The sequence below is a fragment of the Ceratotherium simum genome, chromosome 10 (genome assembly GCF_057802395.1).
Source record: "Ceratotherium simum simum isolate JZ-2026a chromosome 10, ASM5780239v1, whole genome shotgun sequence".
Taxonomy (NCBI): Eukaryota; Metazoa; Chordata; class Mammalia; order Perissodactyla; family Rhinocerotidae; genus Ceratotherium; species Ceratotherium simum.
Window position 1 is genome coordinate 1205921 of NC_141909.1, and position 20296 is coordinate 1226216.

Here is a 20296-nt window from a genome sequence, read left to right on the forward strand (position 1 = left end):
TCCAGGACTCCTGGGAAGCCAGCGCGGGTCTGCAGGTTACAGGAGAAAGAAGGAATCGGACAATGACACGATCAGGAGCACGGCTCTGCCAGCCGTCCTGAGCAGGCGCCCCCTGCGGGACCCTCATGGTAGCCCCTCACGCACGGCGACACACATTGTGCAGAGGTTCCACTACGCGCCCATGCTTGCAGGGCCAGTGAGGGACAGTGACAAACAGGCACCTCATCCCCGCACAGTGTGCTGCTGGGAGATCGGGAGAGGCGTGCTGCTCAGCTGGGAGACACAGAGAAGCCAGGGAAGGATTCGGGCCATCAGGATGGAGACGGAGCTTCCCCCACAGGCCGCCTCCATCACAGCCCTCCAACCTGATGCACCGCAGGTTCACCAGGCTCAGAAAAGCCGACCAACGCCTAGGTCCGCTTGGTCACAGGCGGTCAATGTGCAGCTAAGCCAAGCACTGAAAGACTAGACAACCTTCCCGCCACGAAGTCAATGACCAGTCGGCACTGACACCAGTCCACCGTCCTCTCCCTCAGGGAGGAAGGGTGCCTCCCTCCTATGTCCCCTTCGCAGGGCAGGAGCACGGAGAGGGGTGGCTTCTCCTACGCCCTCTGCTCCCTTCGCTCTCCCAGGCAGTGACCAGCCCACGACTGGCCTCCTCCCTCGTGGGGACACAGATCAGAGAATCCGGATCTGTGCCTGGTAGTAAAGAGAGGAAAGAACATGGCGTTGGAAAGACGTGGCGCTCCCATCATGGGGAGACGAACTCAGAGGTTCGGGCCTCAGCCTCTCACTCCCCAACAGTCAAGGGCAGTGACAAAAATCAACTTTCTAAACCTGCAAAACTAAACCCAGACGCTGGTGGGGCGACCACACCAGAATGCCACCACCCACGCAGCCAACCTCAAATAGCCAGGAGTGTTCACATGCGCAAGGGTCCGTCAGCAGAGCTATGAGGGTACTTACGAGACACCCCACAGTTGCAGGACAAACACTTATCTGCAGAAGCAGCCGTGCAAATGCCGAGTTCTGAAGATGGCCCAGCTACGATCCTCACACTTGGACGCAGGTCATAGGATGGAAACCCTGGACACAGCCCTGAGCGGGCGGCCCAGGTACAGCAGCACAGACGCTCTCAGAGAGTCGCCTCTGTCCACCAAGCCCCACAGTCCAGGCCAATGATGGGGAATGCCAGCTTAGGGCAAGGCCAAGAAAGCTCCAGATTTAGAGCACAAAGGAGTGCTACCAAAGTTCTCAGATGAGCTCTAGCTTTTGGCTTTGGAAGCCTGCTCGTTCCGATCCAGGCCCAGGGGGACACTGCGGTAGCAGGCCAGCACCTCACCATCGGATTCACGCCTCCCCTCCCGCGGGCGGTCCGTGGGTGCTCTCGCCTGGTCTAGTGAAAGCGGAACTTTCCAAGTCCGGTTGTAGGACGGCAACAACTAGTTCAATGCAGGAGAAACCAAGACCCAGAGCCGGCACTTCCTTCCAGTACGAGACTCACCAGAGCTCAGACTGGCCGGGAACGGGGAGGAGGGCCCCTGGCCCCTGGCCCCTGGACTGAGGGGTCAGGCTGAGCTTTGAGGGGGCTGGGGGCTCTCACTACGGTGCGCTGCTCATTCTGTCTTTGGGCCACAGATTTGGTGACCGGTAAAAGCTTCATCATCATCTCCACACGACAACACACCAAATTCAAACAACAGCTCTTGTGTTTTTGAAAACCGAAGCAGAGCCTGGGAACACTTCCCCTTCAGGCGCACCATGCTTCCTTGAAACCCGAATAAACATTACCACCAATCTCTCACCGGAGCCAGCCTCATTTTAAAATTTTTCATTTAAATAACCACCAGGAAGCCAAACGAGCAGGCGTCTTGAGACACCGTCTCACGAGGCTGGGCAGGGGCACCTGCCTTGACTCCGTCCCCCCAGCAGGCGCCCCGGGAGGCAGGCATTAAACTCTTCTGCCAGATCTAACACATCAGTCTCCTAAAAGGGCCAGAACAGCTCAGAGCAGGACTTTTGAGTAATTAGCAAAGAGCTTCAGGATCCAAATAAGGTTTAAAACCTGCCCTACCTGTGGGAATGGCCTTTCCCTCGGGCTGCTCTGGAACAAGCCTGACGACGTCAGAGACATCAATCTGATGATCACTCTCCTCCGTTTTGGCCTCATTGGCTCGTTGCTGCGAAGAACAATCGTTGCTTCCAGTTTTCTTGCACAGAATAAATCTCCAGCAGTCAAACATGAGTCTGTCATGTGAAAACCAGATTTTAAGAGGAAAATGAGCTCACGCTGCCAAAAGACAGCACAGTCGTTTCTCTGAACAAAGCCCAAATAACCAGATACAGCCTCCTGCAGTGTTTATTCTGAAATGGATATAGTATGTTTAAAACTAAATTCATTCTTCTCCAACGAACTTCTACTGTATCAATGTTCAGTTAAACAAGCAACCTTCTTTTATAATATTGAAATGGAATAAAGTTGCATAAGCAAAAATATTATTTACTTCTGCTGCTTAAGAAAAACGTAGATTTTTCCCCTTGACATTTAGGATCTTGTTTCAAGGACATAAAAGTCCTGGTTCTCCTGGTTTCAATGTCACAGTCTAATTCATTAAACTGGCAAATTTTCAAAACCGCTGCTTATTCAGTTTATTTAAAAACATTTGAAATCCTCTAAGTAAAGAATGTCCGCCGAGTTCCAGAACAAACATTAAAGTATTATTCCTCCAGTGAAAATTTGGCAAACCAAACTTCAATCAGGTTTTTTTGGGGAAGCAATCTTGAATTTAAAGAGACAACTAGCAACTGTGTTTCAAACAGAAGCCCTCTGAAATCATCGCTGGGCAAGCGTTTCACCTGCATTAGGTAATTACTACTCTTTTTATTCTAGGTCTTTTACTTATTTATGGCTCATTACTATTTCCGCCTGTTGGCCCAACACCTGGCAGGGCCCCTTCATTAGGAATAAAGATGTAAATAATGTAACTTGAATAAATTTTACTAGTGGCTCTACCAGCAACGTCGTCTTTCCATTCACTGTTTACATTCTGCTTCATCGTCCAGGTGAGCGTCTGTCCCTGCCTCACGCCACACCACGCAGGAAACCCTGATCGCAGGGGAGGAGGTCACGTGGAGATTGGAAACACCCACCCAGCCCCCGCAGGGGACCCAGCACTGTAGGGGACCCTCGATTCATGCCCTCCTGTTCCCGAATCTCCCCTTTCATTCCCTTGAGCTGAAGCCCTGGCTGCTCCTCCTCTCAAGGTTCTCCTGACCACCTGGCCGCACGGTGCCAGCCTGCACTCGGAGAGGTTCGCACACAGATCTGGCCGCCTTCCCGGCGCCCAGAAGCTTCATAAGCCCACCAACGCCAGTGGCCCTAGGGAGGGGCTCCAATGTGCCGCCTTCATGAGAACCACAGCACTGGGGCACGACGACCACTCCAGCGAGGAAGGGACTGTCACAGGCCTGGGGGACACACAGTCCAGATCCCGAACACTGGGGTGCACCAACCCCACACCTCTCCCTGACAAGAAGAGGTGGCATTTTCTCCCACCCCCGCCTCTTCCTGCCAAAACACACATTGGGCTCCCACTGCCCAGCCTACAAAAACACCCATTCTTTGGTCTTGTTAACACTGTCGTTGGTCACTAACTTGCTTGTCACCATACGTATCTTCTGTCACACTTCCAGGTGTGTCTTCCGGATCCTATAACATTTTCTTAAACTAACACCATAATGAGGAACCATCACAGTGAAAATAAGAGAAGCGGAGCCACATCCCAGAACCATACAACCCCGGCAGGGCCTCGGGACTCGGCGTTCCTCACCGGTCCTCAGTCCCTGATCCATCTCTCCAAGGAAATCGGACTACCGGTGGCGCTCCAGGAAGGGCACAGACTGCTGAGCAGTCAGACCCGGGTCCAAAGACTTCTGATCACTTAAGCCTAGTTTTGATGTTAAAAGGTAGGAAGGAAGATTTCCCTGGTTAAAAAAAAACAAAAAAAATCCCACTTTGCCCTCTTTTCTTCCAAATTGTACTCAGAATTTCCAACAGGCTGATCGTGATCTGAAACCTGCAGGAGAAGGCCCAGCACATGCTTTCACATGCGTCCCCACCGGCAGAGATCTCCCCCAGGGCCCAGAAGAGCCAGACAGGACTTGAGCCTTCCACCAACCCAAAGAGGCGTCCCTGCCCATTCTGTCCTCTCTGTGCAGGATCCTGCAGTCAAGGTTCCTTGGTCTCGAATATGAGTGGCAAGATCCAAGGTTTGCTTTTAATTAGTTTGTTCTGAAAAACAGAACAAGCGTCCCTTCACCTGACTTGGCTGAAGATGGACAAGGTCCAGGGCCGCCTCCCACGTGGGCTGGTCAGCCTCAGCACCCTGAGACCACTGGGTCTGGCTGAGGGCAGCTGGTGCCAGGGGCCTGGGGAGGGTGGGGCTCCTGCCTATGGCTCCCTTCTTCCTCTGGGATCTTACGTCCCCAGCAGCTTTGGACAGTGGCATCCCAAAAGGTGAAGGACGCCAGGGTGACAACTATCTTGAAACATCCTGGCAGAGAGGCCCCCGCACAGGAGAGCAAGCGGTTTCCCCCACAGGGGGTTTTCCATGGCCACGTAACCCCAGGGGCACAGAGGACAAATCCAGAGTTCAGGCCACGCGGGTTGTCGCTGATATCTGTTTCCTTTAAAGATCTCAGGACTGGCAGAACCACAGAGCACTGAGACGCCCCCTGGGTGTTCAGCTTCCCACTGAAAAAGCCCTGACAGGCAGTGTGGACCAAGGGGAGCTGATGGTGGCCCCTCAGGTCTTTGTGCCTCTCTGGAGCTCCAGGTGCGGCGCACAGACGAGAACTCAGTCCTTGGGTGGCTGGGCTTGGCCGAGCACAGTGGGACATCCCAGTCGGCTAGCCTCATTGGCTCTTCCACAGGCTTGGCCCCTGCTCCGTCCTCCTCGCTGCTTTGGGCGCAGACACCAGGCTGCCCCACCCTCCAGGAGCTCGCAGTCCTGGAAGAGCCGGCCTGTGCACGGACCCGAGTCCCCTGCAGACAAACAGGCTGACACCCAGCTCAGTGTCGCCCACACTCACTCACCACAGGGTCACAGGCCCTGGAGAAGGGAGGCGGGGCTGCCCAGCACGGCGAGAACTCGCACTCACAGGGGACTAATTGCTGTAGGCACCAAATCCGACTGCCTCCTCAGCTGCTCCTCAACTGGGAGGAGCCGGAACACTAGAGAAACACACTTACAGCAGAAATATCACAGCCGGCTGCACTGTTGTCCCTCGTGACACCTGCAGAATCAGTTACCAAGTGCCCACATTGAAAACGGAGTCCTACCATTCAAAAGACAGAAGGCGGCCCTGGGGGAGGGGAGCTGACGGGGAGGGGAAATGTGGCGGGGCATGTACAGGGGCTGAGGGGCCCAGCCCCTCTCCCTGCCTGCATTGCACCCACCCCTCCTCCTCCACTCCTACCCCTCCATCTCCTCCCCTCACCCCTCCATCTGCTCCCCCATCTCTTCCCCTCACCCCTCCATCTGCTCCCCCATCTCTTCCCCTCACCCCTCCATCTGCTCCCCATCTCTTCCCCTCACCCTCCATCTGCTCCTCCATCTCTTCCCTCACCCCTCCATCTGCTCCCCATCTCTTCCCCTCACCCCTCCATCTGCTCCCCCATTTCTTCCCCTCACCCCTCCATCTGCTCCCCCATTTCCTCCCTCACCCCTCCATCTGCTCCCCATCTCTTCCCCTCACCCCTGCATCTGCTCCCCCATCTCTTCTCCTCACCCCTCCATCTGCTCCCCCATCTCTTCCCCTCACCCCTCCATCTGCTCCCCCCCATGTCTTCCCCCACCTCTCCACCACCACCTCAACTCCTCACCCCTCACCTCCATCCCTCCCAGCTCACTGGGCTCTACCCCTCAGGCACATTCTGTGCAGACAAGAGCATGGCCTCTCCCTGCAGGAGTCCGTTCCACATTCCTTCTCTAACCCTTAATTCCAAATGAAGAAACAGACACGAGAAGGAGGACCGTGGTGAAGATGACATTAAATGCTGGCCGGCTGGTACTCTCCTTGGCGTCCACATCATTACTTTCCTGTTAGATTTGTTCAGACTTTTGTCTTTGTTTCAACTCGGGAATTGGAATAGTGTTTTCCACTTTCTCAACAGGTCGGCTGAAGGGCCCAATTGTGAGTTACATCTGACGCTTCACCTGATGAGTCACAGAGGTCACCTGGCCTGGTGCAGTCTCTGCAGACGGACACTTGGCCGTTGCATGGTCGCCTCAGTGGAGCTTCATAGGGAACCGTCCTTTGGGCTCTGGGAGATCCTGGGAGGGTCTAGCGAGGGGCTGGATTTCCTGTGGGTTCTGAAGCCGCCTCGGGCTGCCATGATGCTCCATGAGTCACTTTCAGGATGGGCCCCTGACCACAAAGTCATGATATCCGACCCTCCAGATGCCCAGGAGTTTCTTGGTGACCATGGGACATCTGGTATCCTCTCCTGGGCTGGAAGTTCTACTGGAGGAAGCCAGGAGGAGACACGGTTGTGTAGCCATCCCAAGGGGAAAGTGCTGCACAGGACGTGCCAGCACGAGGCCCACGAGGACGCTACAGGTGACAGGGCAGTCCTCAAGAGGACCGTCCCGGCCCTCTGCCAGCCGGCCACCCCACGCCAACGGCATGGTGGAACTCCCCCTAGTTCCTCACCACCTGCTCTAAGGTAGGCACTCGGCCCGCAGAGGGTCTTTCTGCAGGCATTTAGGTGAAGACCCCCCCCATCCTCAACTGCCCTCCCCAAGGGAGAAGCCCACTGAGGTCACAGGTGCCCACTTCAGACACAGCACCAGGCCCACCTGGTCAGGTTCAGGGAGCTCAGGGGCCCAGGAGCCTGCATTCTAACAAGCAGCCTGAGACTGTGCCCCGGGCTGCAGGCGCTCCCTTGAGGACCACGATGACAAGGAACCTGCAGAGGGAGCCTGCGCATCCACAGCCTCTCACTTGGCGGACAGGAGCGTCACCAACGTCCTCACGAGTCAATACACAGGGGGAAATGGGGTGAACTCAAGAGAAAGAAGCCAAGTTTTACACAGAACACTACGTTTCTGTCATGGCTACTACTGCACATCTAACTTCTTCTTCTCCAGGAGCCTCTTAGAGTAACACCATGCCAACTGAACTGGGGGCCAGATGCTGTCAGCCGGTGTCACTCCAGGCCACCCTAGTTCCATCGCACAAACACTCCAGCATCCTCCACTCCAGGGTCAGCTCTCCCTGCATCTTACAAAGTTAATTAACGACCTAGGGCAGAGACTTCTCCTCTCCAAGTGACCGTAACTTCACTTCGAGTAGCCGAGAGGCTGCCTTCCGAGATAAATGTCCAGATTTTAGTGAAGTCCTCACCACGAGGCCTCAGCCTCAGAAAGGGAGCTTGTCAACTAGAAGGCTGATCCTGGATGCCGGTTTTGGGAATTCAACAGGGGCCCAGCAGTGGGGGGAGGGGTGGAGAGACTCAGACTCAGGAGGAAGACGGCTCCCTCTGCACTGCGCTTTGCAGATCCCGTCCCTGCGTCGGGTCCTGTGGTCCCCCCAGCTGCTCCTGCAGGTCTCAGAACAGACTGGGCCTGCACCACGCTTTATAAAGAGTCGCCCCAGAAACCAGGAACATGTAACCAAAGAGGGTCATCCTTCCAGTCCCCTGAACTGGAGGACAAAGGCCTCTGGCCGCAGGCCTTTGTCCTCACACAAATCTCCTGTTTTCACAACGGCCCTGTGAGGTGGCCGGGTTGGCATCACCTCCACTTCACACAAGGCATAACTGAGGTTCACTGTGGTCTCGGTTGGTGTCTTGACCACACTGCACCAGGACCATGCCCAAACTGTGAATCAGGACCTGGAGGGCGCTGCCCTGGCCCGCGGGGGATCCTCTGGGGCCCAATGTGCCAACTCACCCCAGAGAGAGCGCCCTCCTCACCGCCCACCCAGGACTGCAGGGCAGGACTGTCCCCTGTCCCCGTAGGTGTGAGGAGAGGGCGGTGGTCCCCCCGGATCCCCGGAGGCTGGGGCAGAGTTCAGAGCTCAGGAAAATGCTCGGTCTATGAACTCAGGTCTGAACACCAGCTCTGGGCAAATCACCCCACGGGGCGTGTGTGTTGGAAGACCCTCCCGAGCCAGGGCTCCCCCCTGGGCCCACACCCCCCCACTCCTACCTGCCAAGGGAGGGGGCCGAGGACACCGCACTGTGAGCGGCCTCTGGGGACACACTTCTATTTTGGTGGTGTGGCCCTGCCGCTCCCCGGTGGCCACACATCCTGGGGCCTCCCACGGCCACCCCCGGCACATCCTGCCTGTGTGCTCCCGGTCACCTTAACCCCTTCCCCTGCCAGGGCCCCGCAAGCAGCCTGTCAGGGGCAGCCTGGGCCAGGTGCCCGGGGATGGGGACCTTTCGAGTAAAGTTAAGAGGCTGCGCTTGCTCCAGAAAAGTCTCCTCCTGCCCCACCCCCCCCCATTTAAGTGTCTACACAGGAGACCGCAGCTGTCTCAGCCAGCAGCCACACGCATGAAGACCAACCAAGTGTGATTTTTAAACACATGGTGGGAACTGCCTTCCCAGTTGAAGGAGAAAACGACAGGCTTGTTTTTAAACCGCATTGTCTTCTTTTCTCTGCTATGCTGAAAGGCAAAGCAGCTGGACTGTGGGCCATGGCCTCTCCCTGCCCGGCTGGGGGACCTGCCACAGGGGACGCTGGCCGGCGACCAGGGAAGTGAGATTCAGGTGAGGGACCCCACCTCGTGCTGCCCCCCACGCCGCCCTGCCGGGGACCCCTGCCCGGACCCCAGATGCATCAGCCGCGCGGGGTCGAAGAGCCTGGGGCATGGCTCTGGGAGGTGCCGAGGGGACCCCAGCAGGAGAGGCCCTAGGGTGTCACCTGCCGGGTGCGAGGGGACAATGGGGAGGGGCGTCTGTGTTTCGGAGCCCGCGCTCCGGACACTGTGGTCCCCGCCGATCCGAGCCCGCAGAACACTGTCCGTCTGTCCGCCCCGGACGCTCCGTCCGCACCCCCTCCGCCCCCTCCACCCCTCCCGCCCCGCACACCTGGCCCGGCCGTGGGGGGACCGTCCTTGTCCTCCGTCTCCGTCCTCGGCCCGCAGGTGCCCGCGGACGCCCCGCCTCCTCCTCCGGCCGCCGGGAGGGGGCGGGGACAGGGGGAGGGGAGGGGAGGAGAAGGGAGGAGGGGGGGAGAGGAGGGGACGGGAGGAGACCAGAGGGAGGAGGAAGGGGAGAGGAGGAGTGGGGAGGGGGAGGGAGGTGCGGAGCGCTCAGGGCAGGGAGGAGGGGGAGGGGAGAAAGGGGTAAAGGTCTGGGGGAGGGGCGGGATGGGAGGGGGAGGAGGAGGGGGAGGGGAGGCGGGGAGGGGGCGGGGGAGAGGAGGGAGGAGCCGCCCCGAGCTCTGCCCTCACCTCCCTCTCCCTCCCCCATGTGTCCGAAGCCCCCCCACGTCCCCTGAGCGCAGCCGGGAGGGGTCGTGCGGAGGGGCGGGGATCCTGTCCCTACGCCCGGTCGTCCGGACCCCGCCCACAGACCGCGGACAGAAGGGGACACGGGCTGTACGTAGTGATCTGCCTGGGGTCCTCCCGGCCCGACCCCACTTCCCCGAGCTCCTCCGTAAAACCGGGTCTGCCCGCCCCTCGAGGGGCCAGCAGGGAGGTCGTGCATCAGCTCCCAGGCCCCCCCACGCCAGATCCCCGCTGCCCACGACCCTCCCCTGCGCCGGCGACGTCCAAAGAGACGGGGAGACGGGTGGGGCGGTGGCCGCCGCTGACCCCCTGTGAATTCAGAGTCACCAACGTTCACAAGAAAAAGAAAAAAGACCCCGCCTCTTAATTCTCCTGTGTTCCAAGATTGAGGGGACATGGAAGTTCTTGATTAGAACTAAAACAATTGAAATGGTATAGAAAGACTAAAACACCGGAATGTTGACCTAGATACAAACTTTGTTGTAGTCGGCGCTTTAAAACATCTGCCTGTCGTGGGTAAAAGTGGGCAGCCAGTCTGAATAAAACCCAAACGGGGTTCTGCGACAGGGAAATGATCATCAACCCAGAGGCAACTCTAAGTGCAGGACACACACCTGGGGGTCACAGGGCTGCCTGAGCCCCTCCCTCCCCTGGGCACGTGCCATTCTGACCTGGAGAGGAGCCCTGGGCACTGACCTTCCTCCTCCAGGTGTGGTCCCCACAGCCACACAGCGTTGCCTGGGGGCCTGCTGGAATTCAGAGCTGCTCCCTGGCTCCGGAGTGCACCGGCTGGGGCACCACAGTCTCCCAGGGTAGGTGGTGGGTGTGCCTGAGATGGGGTCCTGAGGGGACTGCTGGGCAGATTCACTGAGGAAGGGCAGGCCAGGCTGGAGAAGGGGGGGTGACTTGAGGGGACAGGAAATTTAATGGGAGGGGAACTCCCTCAGCCCCATAGCTTCCTCACTGAATGAGCGTGGAGACAGGAGGGGCTGTGATTGGAAACCCCCCAGAGCCTGTGGCAGTCAGAGACCCAGCAGGTTTCCCTTGTACAAGGGCCGCAGTGGAAGAGATCAGAGTGCGCCGAGGTGCTGCTCCTTTCTGTTGTTTTAAGACCAAGACCTCGCTGCCCGACAGCATCAAAGACCCTCTGGTAACAGAGATGCTCTCTGATGGGCTATATTAAATATTGTTTAATTGAGCAATAACAGTCCAAAGGGAGGCAGCCCCCTGGAGCCCGCGGGGAGGAGTTCCTGCAGGGTGTACAGCAGATAGAGCTGCTGGTGCAGAGAATGGGGAGAAATGGCCAGTGACCCGCACCGAGACCCTGGTCGAGAGAACTTGTGCAGGCCACAGGCCGCACGGCACAGGCTCCAAGCTGACATGCATTCCGCCACGATGCAGGGATTCCCACCCAGGATCCGGAACAGTCACCTCAGTTACCCACACCAGGACCGGCACGGAGCTGGCAGGCAGCCGCCTGGGAACCCACCCACCCGGGGCGTCTTTGCTTCTCCACGAGAGCTTCCTGCTTTGGGACATGGTCACCACGCAGGGAACGCGCAGAGGACAAAACCCCAAGATTTCTGTGCTGTTCAGAAAATGTTAGGGCTGATTCTAAAGTTGAAGTAATTCAAGAGGAAATGAATTCCCCCAAGTACAAAAGCCCGGCTCAGCTGCTGGCTCGTCCTGAGCAGCGCCCCGCTGGTGCCGGGCTAGTTGCGGGCCCGGGCCCGAGGCCCTTTGTGCCACTCTGTGGCTGTCTCAGCTACCAAAGCCTCCATGAGGCCCGAGAAAATTACCATCACAAACAGGGTCTGGAAAGTGCACCCAGGGGCAGAAATATAGGGGATAATTCACATCGGACTGTCATTTCTTGCCGTGAGGGGATCAGCAGCGGGGCAGGGGGGCTTCTCTGCACCCAGCATGGGTTGGGGCCCGGGTACATGTGCCCTCTGAGCTCTGGCTACAGGACCTGAGCCTGTCTTGGGAGGGGGACTGCGGTTTGCCTGCTGTAGCTCCCACGTAAGTTGTAGGGACTTAACAGCGATCATGCTGCATTTAGGAGCGCCTGGAAGGCTGTGAGGACGGTATCTGGGGGCCCTCGTGGTTGAGTCCTTAGAGGCTTCCCCTTTGGTCGCTGTGCCCAACAGGCAGTTTAGGAAGGTTCCTCTGCCTTCCAAATCCTCCCAATGTCTCTGATGTGGTGATTGAAACTTTACCATTTGAGATTAAATCCTTTATGTGAAAGCATCGTCCCCCCAAAGTAATAAGATCTGAGTGGGCAAACACCTCCCAGCTCTGCATGTAAGGTGAAGGAAGAGAGGCGTCAGGATACCCTCCTCCCCTCAGAAAACCTGGGGCAGTCCCAGAGTGTCTCAGGACTGTCCCCATGCTGGGCCCAGGGTGGGAGGGGATGGCTGGGACACACTGGCTGCAGGCAAGTTAAGGGGCCTGGCCCTGGAGTCCTGAGGGGCCTTGAGGGGCATTCGGTGGGGGGGCCTGCCTACCCCATCCCTAGGGCTTCGGAGAACCAGCCTCAGGGGAGGACGGGGTTACCTTGGCCTCTCCTCCCAGCTGACATCCCTCCCTTCCCCTCGGGTTTCATTGCTTCGCTGCTGGCTGCACTGTGGGGGCTCCTACAAGCCTGCTTCTAGAAGCAAATGGCCAGAGCTGGCCTGGCTGACCACAGCCCCAGCAGGCTCCCAGTGTCCCAAGAATGCTGGCTCTGCTGGGGATGGCCCTGGGGTGCTGGGGGAGTCCCCGGGGGCCGTCCCAGTGGGGCGGAAGCCCGATTTGGGGGAGCTGAGAGAGGATGGCAGGCAAAGAGACAGAGACAGCAGATACGGACAACTTTTTGGAGGAGTTTTTAAAAGGGGAGCTGAGAAATGTGTCAACAGCTGAGGGGCCCCCGGTCACAGGAGATATCCGTTTAAGGAGGGCTCTGGTGCTGATGGGGTAAGTCAGAAGATGGGGGGGACTGACGCTGCAGCTGGAAAGGGGAAATCGCTTCCCTGCCACATGTCACCTTTTCTCTGTGGAGAAAGAATGATTTCTGAAGAAATGGTGTGGCCGCAAGAGATGGTTAAATCCTAATTTCTAGGTCTCAGTTTCACTAGCACTTCTTAGGCTTCCCGGATCAGGCTCTGCCGACCACAGGTGCTCTCCAGGCTCAGCACCCGGCCCTCAGCCTGGGGCCCTCGGCGTGGGCGGGACCCCAGGACCTGCTGGGTATCCGGTGGGCACCTGCCGGCACTCCAGGGTAGAGGGGATGGAGGCCACGTGAGTCGGCTCCGGTGCAGCTGTGGTGGAGATGGAGCCGAGGGGTGGCTGCGCTTGGCCCCTTAGACACCCGCCCGCCTCTGCTACTCACCTCCCCACACGTACCTGCAGATGCAGCCTCTGCTCGCCCCGACTGCCCCAAAGCTGGATTCTCTCAATGGGTCCCCAACACAGACTGTTGTGGGTTGAATTGTGTCCCCCAAAAAGATGTGTTGCGATCCTAACCCCCAGTACCTCAGAAAGTGACCTTATTTGGAAATAGGGTCTTTACAGAGGAAATTAAGGTAAAATAAGGTCATTAGGGTGGGCCCCCTAACCCAACATGACTGGTGTCCATATAAAAAAGGGACATTTGGACACAGACACAGGGGAACGCCATGGGAAGATGGAGGCAGAGATGGGGTGAGGCGTCTACAAGCCAGGGATCGCCAGCCACACCAGAAGCTGGGGAGAGCCTGGAGCAGATCCTCCCTCAGAGCCTCCAGGAGGAACCAGCCTGCCGACACCTCCATCCTGGACTTCTGCCTCCAGGACTGAGACAGTCAGTTCCTGCTGTGTGAGCCACCCCGTCTGTGGACCTTTGTTATGGCAGCCCCAGGAAAGGAAGGCAGTGAGCAAGCAGGTACCTTGTTTACGCTGCTGCTCCGAGGGCTTGCAGAAGGTACAGTGATTTCCAAGCAGGACGGGCGTGTCTGTGCTGCCTGCTCATTCTTTTATGTAAGTAGTACATAAAAGACCACCTGCACACGCTGACAATCGTAGCAAGGTCTCGGGGTCGATACAGTAACGGCACTGGTCAGTACTTAGCCTCCATTTGCCCCTAATAACATATATATTTTTTGCTCAACTAGTTTATAAAGATCAAGGAACTGTAATCATTTACAAACAAAGCAAATTCTTAGCTAATTAAAGCATCATGTTTATTTTGATATTTAACTCACATTTTGAGATGTTATTTGTAGTAGGTCTTTTAAAAATTCTAAAAGTATTAGAACTATCAGATTCTGAAGAGGACATGTTTATTCTTAGTAATCTTAAAACCTTTTCCCTCTCTTTGAATCTTGTAAAAACCAAGTGAATAGGAGCATTGATGAGTGAACTTTTGCAAATCATGATTTTGTGTAACTAATTTTAAAGGATAATATGTACTCTTAAGAAGTGACGCATCCAGGAATGCGTATTGCTCATTACAGCTTTCACAAACAAATGGGGTGGCGCCTGTCAACAGGCCCCTAGGGTGCAAGGCCCGGCTGTTCTGTGGCTTTCTTGGGGCCTTGTAACCTCTCACATTGGCTGATGGGTCAACAGAGCAAACAGAGTGATGGAAGGCTAGGAGAAGCGGCCTTGGATAACTAACGGCCGTGGGCACAAGGTGTGAATTTCTCTGGACACCGAGCAGCAAGTGTTTACTTAAGATCCACTGGCTTTAACTGTGACACCTGTCCACTAATTGTGGGGTCTATGTCTTCAGTCGTAAGAGAGTCTTCATCTGATTTAGATGATGGGTTTCTCAGATTTCTGCTGGGCCTGTCAGGCTTGATTAGGACTAATAAACGTATCTCAAGGATGAGTTAGAAATTTGCTTTCTAATTAAATGTTCCTGAATTATTCCAATAACTCTCAAATAATAAAAATATACAAAGGTAAGCATTCTCCCCAGGGAAGTTAATACGATTATAACATTTTAGTGTATCTGCTTAGTGCAAGAAAGGAATTGAGAAATTATGTGTTTCTGAGATTTTTCTATGAAAGAGGAAGCTTCCTTGTGCATGGGTGTTGATCGAGCTGGGATACGACCAAGTGAAATAAATGGGTGCAATCACGTGGACGCTGGCCGCTCGCACCTGCCGAGCCTCACGCCAATAAGCAATCGCTCAGCTTGAGAAAAGGCAGCATGCTCGTCCTGGCTACTTGGTTAGTGTGGCCACAGTTCAGGTCACCCCACGCAGCTGTGGACACTGGACAACAAGCCCCCAGGGGCACTGGGTTCACGGTGGCATGTACCTCCGGTGGCAGCCGTGGCATTCTGTTGAGTTCTGTGTTGGCCACTGTGACAGTCACCCACTCAGCAGGTGCCACTCGTGCTCGCTGCGTGCTTGCTTCGTGGTGTTCAAGGACCAGGAAAAAGTCCCAAATTTAGAACCACACACGGTGAAGCCTGAGGCCTGACCCGGTCCCTCCCAGGTTCGGGGAGGCCCCTGAGATGACGATGCCCAAGCAGAGCACAGGCAGCCACGAGGGGACAGCACTGACCCAGCAAAGTGATCCGGGGATGCTCAACCTGCCTCCACCCTTGTCACCCCATCAAGTCAGAATCCCAGGAGCTGGAACCCGGCGTCAGGTTTTGTGGTTTTTTGAGGTTAGAGTTTTCAGACAAGACAAGAAGCTGGAGGGACGGCGGTGGGCGGGCGGAGAGGCCGATGGCCACCAGAGGGAGAGGTGCAGGGCTGGGGGCACAGAGCCTCAGCCCTCCCGGAGCCAGGCAGGCGTCCCTGGGTGTTTAGGCAGCAGCACCCAGAAGCCGAGTGGGCCGAGTGGTGGGGTGCACAGAACTCGCTTGCTCTCCAACTTTGCGGAGCTGGGTGTGACCAGCTGGAGCCCAGGAGGCCCACGGAGGGCTTGGAGTCTGGACAAGAGGAGAGGAGAACCTGGAGGAATCTCAATGGACGGGGGAAGGTACACCCCAGGAACACGGCTGCAGGCTGGGGTCTGGGGTCTGGGGCAGGGCGGTCAAGGAGGCACTGGAGGTGGGTGGACAGTGAGAAATCCGACGCCAAGACTCCTGCTCTGTATGGGCCCCTCGCCCCACACCTGAGGCCTCAGGGAGTGCGGGACCAGGGGGCCAGCGGGGCAAGAAGGGGGCAGAGCCACCCCACGCCACCCGTTTCAGGGAAGTTGTTCCCACAGCACGTTCTCCACTTGATCCCAAACAGAAACACTCACGCTGGGAGAGCCTTTACTCTTTCCCTTCTGTGAGCAGAAATTTAAGTCCAACTTCTACTTTTTTTTTTATTTATAAAGAAACTAAACCAGATATTTTTTCTTCTTTATTGCAAGCAGATTCAAGTCCCCTCCTTAGATAATCTGCAGAAAAGTCCAATATAATATTATCAAGTCATATTTTATCTACATAAATAAGAGTTAAAAACAGCATACAAAATAAACTTTACAGAAATGTAAGATTTGGTTTAACTCACAATTTAATTTTTCAAAGCAGGTTAATGAATTATCATCAATTAAACATTTCGTTTGGAGGCTGATTTATGATTTTAAACGTACCTACGATATTCAATAACTTAAAAATAAATTCCAGTATTTATGATGACAATGACTATAGATACCGTTCATGTTAAATATACTTTTGAAGATTCTCCTTTATTACATCACATAATGAATGGACATTTTAAACAACAATGCAGACACACATTATAATTTTAGGTCAGAGGTAATATACATGTATTAAAATTCTGTGTATTTCGATAAGGTAAAAAATAAAGCTATATAAACTGATCTTCAGATTTTTTTTCTGCAAAAGTAGAATCACACTTTAATAATACTTCCAACGCATCTTCATTAAAGCTTTGTTTATAGACAATATCAGAATGATTCTCTTCCCCATTCACCTACCCTCTAGCTTAAAAAAAAAACAAAAGCATTTGCCAACTGACATTTTTCCTGTTTTTAAAGTTACAAATGGGAAACTTCCAAAAGAAATTGGAACGCAAGAAACTGCATAACAAGCTGTTATTCTGAGTTGTCAAATAAATCATATTTTAAGATAAAGTAGAAGTGGTTGCATTAGGTTATTACTAGTCAGGGCAAAACAGATGAACTTAGTGGTTTTAAAGAAAAACGCCGGAAAACTCCCTTTTGGATGCACCGGACATCTGGCTGACACCCAACAAGTCAAGAACAGTTGTAACAGCGTACATACGACACTTTGTACTTGAAGCTGCAAAACCTCTCCAGGCTGAACTGCGACTCTGTGAACCCGCCCTGCAGACGCAGGTCCTTCCTGGCCTGCTCCCTCGCGCGGGCACCGCCACTGCCAGGGTCGTGCGAGGCCAGGCCCCCCGTGTTCATCGGGTCTGCATTCACCCCATCGGGTCAAATGCACAGAAGCGGGTGGATGTGGGTTCTAAAAGGAGTCACCGAGAGCAGGACGCCTTCTCCTGGCTGCCTCGGGCGGAGGGCCAGCCCTGCTCCTGGACGCATTCGGAGCCGATGCTGCAGCTGGGAGGGGCCCGATGCTGCTCTGGGCCACCTGTCCTGAGAGCGGGGCTCTGGAGAGGTGTCAGTGAGAGGCTGGACTTGCTGAAGAGGAGGAGGTCAGGCCAGGGCACTGTGGCCTCGTTCACTCAACAGCTCCACCGCGAACGCGGGGGCTGCTTGCAAAGCCTCTGGCTCCTGCCAGGGTGCACCGTGGAGGTCCAAGGGGCCTGATCTTCCGGACACTCCTCCAAGGGTCCCCTTAGGAAGGAGGTGGGGATGCTCGGGGCCTAGGGGACAGGCGTGGGTGTGCACTCGTGTGTGTGCATGTGTGCGAGCTGACACCATGCCCTAGTGTGGCCGTGAGTGCCACGGAGCTGAAAGCAGGAGAATTCGACGTGGTCGGGACCACTGGTGCCTCACAGACGACCCGCTGCTGAGGCACAGAGCACGGGGCAGGAACCCGATATTCGGACCAACGTGGGAAAGCATGAGCTAATAATTTATTAACGTGTGCAGTCACGGAGAAGATTTTCAACACTAAGAAAAAGGCTTCAAGTTGACATTCCTTGCTTTAAGTTTAGTTAAGACAATACTACTGTGAGGTGAAAGGTCGCATTAGGTCACATCTGAAACATCATTTCAGGGGGCTCTTCTCTTCTTTTATTTTTTATCTCATGCCCCGTGTTTATTTCAAATTATCAGGCACAGTCACTTAATAATTTCCCACACACTTTTTTAAAAGACATTTTGGAGCGTGGAAGGGTTATGTGACTTTCATAAGGGGACTGAATTATCAGAGGTAAACAGTCGCCGTCTCAAACAGGCGGAAAGAGGACACTGAACCGTCAAGCAAGAAGCTTCTATTTTAAGGCTGAAGGATGGAAATTAAAAACAAAACAAAAAGCAGACAAAATCGCAATGAACGGTGAAGAATGCGCTAGCAGATTATCGTGCTCTAAATATGCCTTGCAACTAATGGCTGCCCCAGAAACACCTAAATGAACAGGTGCAGAGAATAAAATCAGATCTGAAAGTTCACATTCATCAGCTATTGAGACATTCAGCCAAAATTCTCACCAAAATTTAAATATAAAGTGGCCAAAAATTTCATCAACTTAAAAAATAAAAGCTTTAAAAACATACTTTAAAAATTAGATATGGTGTGTTAACAAATAAACGAATAAAAGAGATATAAACAGCTATGAAAATACTTCAGTGCAAAGGCAATTTTAAGATTTCTAAAAAAATACGTTACAAAGAATCTGTTAACTAAAGATACAGAGAACCGCCCCTCCAGGGTCACATTCATACCCAGAGCAGGTTCTTAAAAACGGAGGTAAAAATGCACTCGCCCTCGCCATTGTTTGCAGGGACGGCCCAGGGCGGCCACCACACAGAAGGTGGGATGTGAGACAGGAGGGTAGGGCGGGGACGGACGGGCGGAGAGGACCCTCAGGACGGACTGGCTGCCTCCCAGTCTCCGTCTCATGCGCAGCCAAGCGTCCCTTCCCCTGCCCTTGGGTATGGTGTCTTTACTTCACCTTAATTATCCCAACCACTCGTGCTCACTGTTCTTGCTGTCAGTTCATCCCCTAGTTCGAATAAACATTTTGTAGGGGAAACACCGTACAACCAAATTGTGAAACCTGAACTTCCAAAAACACCTCACGCAAAGCACCTGGGAAGCAGACTGGGTGCGCACTTACCCACATGCCCGGATTCCACGCACGGACTCGAGCAGTGGGCACGTGCCTGCTGCTCCTTCAGCTTCTGGGCGATGCTTTTCTAGAAAGGCATCGGTTTCAAGGTGTGAAGTGGACTCTCAAAATGAAATGTCTTCTTTACGGACCGTTAAGGCTATGTCAGATGGGTGACTTCTACAGAAATACTGGTACAGGAGAGTGACAAGAGCGTAGGACACGGCAGCCTCCTGATGGCTTACCCACCAACGGAGAGCATGGACAGCAGGGGAGACAAAGCAGACCCCACAGAGAGCTCAGGGCTGCTCGGAGCACGAGCGTGGGCGTGAGCGGCAGCCTTGGACAGCACTATTGCTTTATGGACCTCCCAGGCCTTTGTGTCGTCTGGCCCGCATGGGCCTGAAATCGACTCTGGAGGACGAACACCACCTCTAGGGGCCAGTGCTCGATGAGGACCCTGAAAGGGGGTCTGACTGTCACAGCCAGATGTCCGCCCTGGGCACCCCACCACCCTGCCCCTAAAACCCGTGAAATCATCATTTCCCCACAAGAGTAAAGGGTAAGCTCCATCCTTGGGAGCGTGTGACGAACACCTGTCCTGGGAGCTTCCGTGCCTGTGAACTCACTCCTCACACGCCAACACTCTTTTTACTCCACAGAGGCGACAGGGGACGGGGAAGGAGACTTGGGAACATCCAATAACACCCCAAAACATGCAGGCGATGCGTCCTCGGAGATACGTGCTCAGGCAGACACTACCCCAGAGCTCAGCCTCGCTCCGAGCAGGGCTCTGGGCAGAAGCAGCAGCGAGTCTGCAACACGAACGGGAATGGGGGCACGAGGGTGACGGCTGGTCCTGCCGGCTCCAGAAGCAGAAGCGTCAGAGGAGGGAGGAGCGCAGAGGCAGGGCCGGCCTGTCCGACGAGAGGGTGGGCCACGTCCGTGCTCCGACAACTGTCAGTGGTGTGACTGCCTCCCGCTCGCAGCCGGCCGCAGACGTCCTCCAGTGATGGCCGTGGCCGGAGACGATGGAGGGTGCGGACACCAGACCCTGACACAGGGCGAAGGGAACCGCCGTGCGGTGCGATGTACCAGGCCTCCACACGTCCTTTGTCGCAGCCCAACTAGATGCACGAGGGAAAACAGGCAAGACCACCGGCCTGCAAGGAACGATGAGCTGGTGCCGGTCCAACTGAGAGCCTACGCCCTCCACACAGGTCCTGTTGCCCCCTCGTCCCTCCCTGGGGGAGAGGAGAGCACACACATGCACAGCACACGCTCACGTGTGGTTCTTAAAGGCTTGAACTGGTGATCCGTCTGTCAGCCGTCCCCGCTCAGGGGCCCCCCCGAAGCAGGGTCTCCAGCTGGGATGGCGACGGCTATGGGAGAGCCGAGCGCCATGAACGGGGGCCTCGTGCTCCTTGCTCTCCCAGCACAATGACGTCACCTGTTCAGAGTGGGAGCCCGGCCAGGCGGCCGAGGGGTGGAGGCTCTGCAGAGAGGCAAGAGGGGTGAGTTCTGGGAGGTGGTCCTGCCACCGCACACACGTGTTCTGTTGGAGAACAGAAAAGACAGAGTCAGTC

At 55.2% G+C, this 20296-nt stretch overlaps 2 protein-coding genes across 11 annotated transcripts in view; both read right to left on the reverse strand.

Annotated features, from left to right (window-relative positions):
* Positions 1 to 9158, reverse strand: part of MCF2L (MCF.2 cell line derived transforming sequence like) — a 184369-nt gene extending 175211 nt beyond the window's left edge. For 4 of the 5 annotated variants that reach the window (XM_087435825.1, XM_087435822.1, XM_087435823.1 and 1 more), the window contains exons 1-2: positions 9101 to 9158; positions 2075 to 2247 (exon numbers count right to left, since the gene is read on the reverse strand). In XM_087435825.1, the coding sequence (XP_087291951.1) occupies positions 2075 to 2243 (169 nt within the window). In that variant the 5' untranslated portion in view covers positions 2244 to 2247; positions 9101 to 9158. The remainder of the gene's footprint in view (positions 1 to 2074; positions 2248 to 9100) is intronic. The other variant, XM_087435829.1, reaches the window with a different exon arrangement.
* Positions 9159 to 15835: 6677 nt separating this feature from the next.
* ATP11A (ATPase phospholipid transporting 11A) overlaps positions 15836 to 20296 on the reverse strand; it is a 167538-nt gene continuing 163077 nt past the window's right edge. For 2 of the 6 annotated variants that reach the window (XM_087435832.1, XM_087435833.1), the window contains exon 29: positions 15836 to 20265. In XM_087435832.1, the coding sequence (XP_087291958.1) occupies positions 19993 to 20265 (273 nt within the window). In that variant the 3' untranslated portion in view covers positions 15836 to 19992. The remainder of the gene's footprint in view (positions 20266 to 20296) is intronic. The other 4 variants (XM_087435838.1, XM_087435834.1, XM_087435835.1 and 1 more) reach the window with 2 other exon arrangements.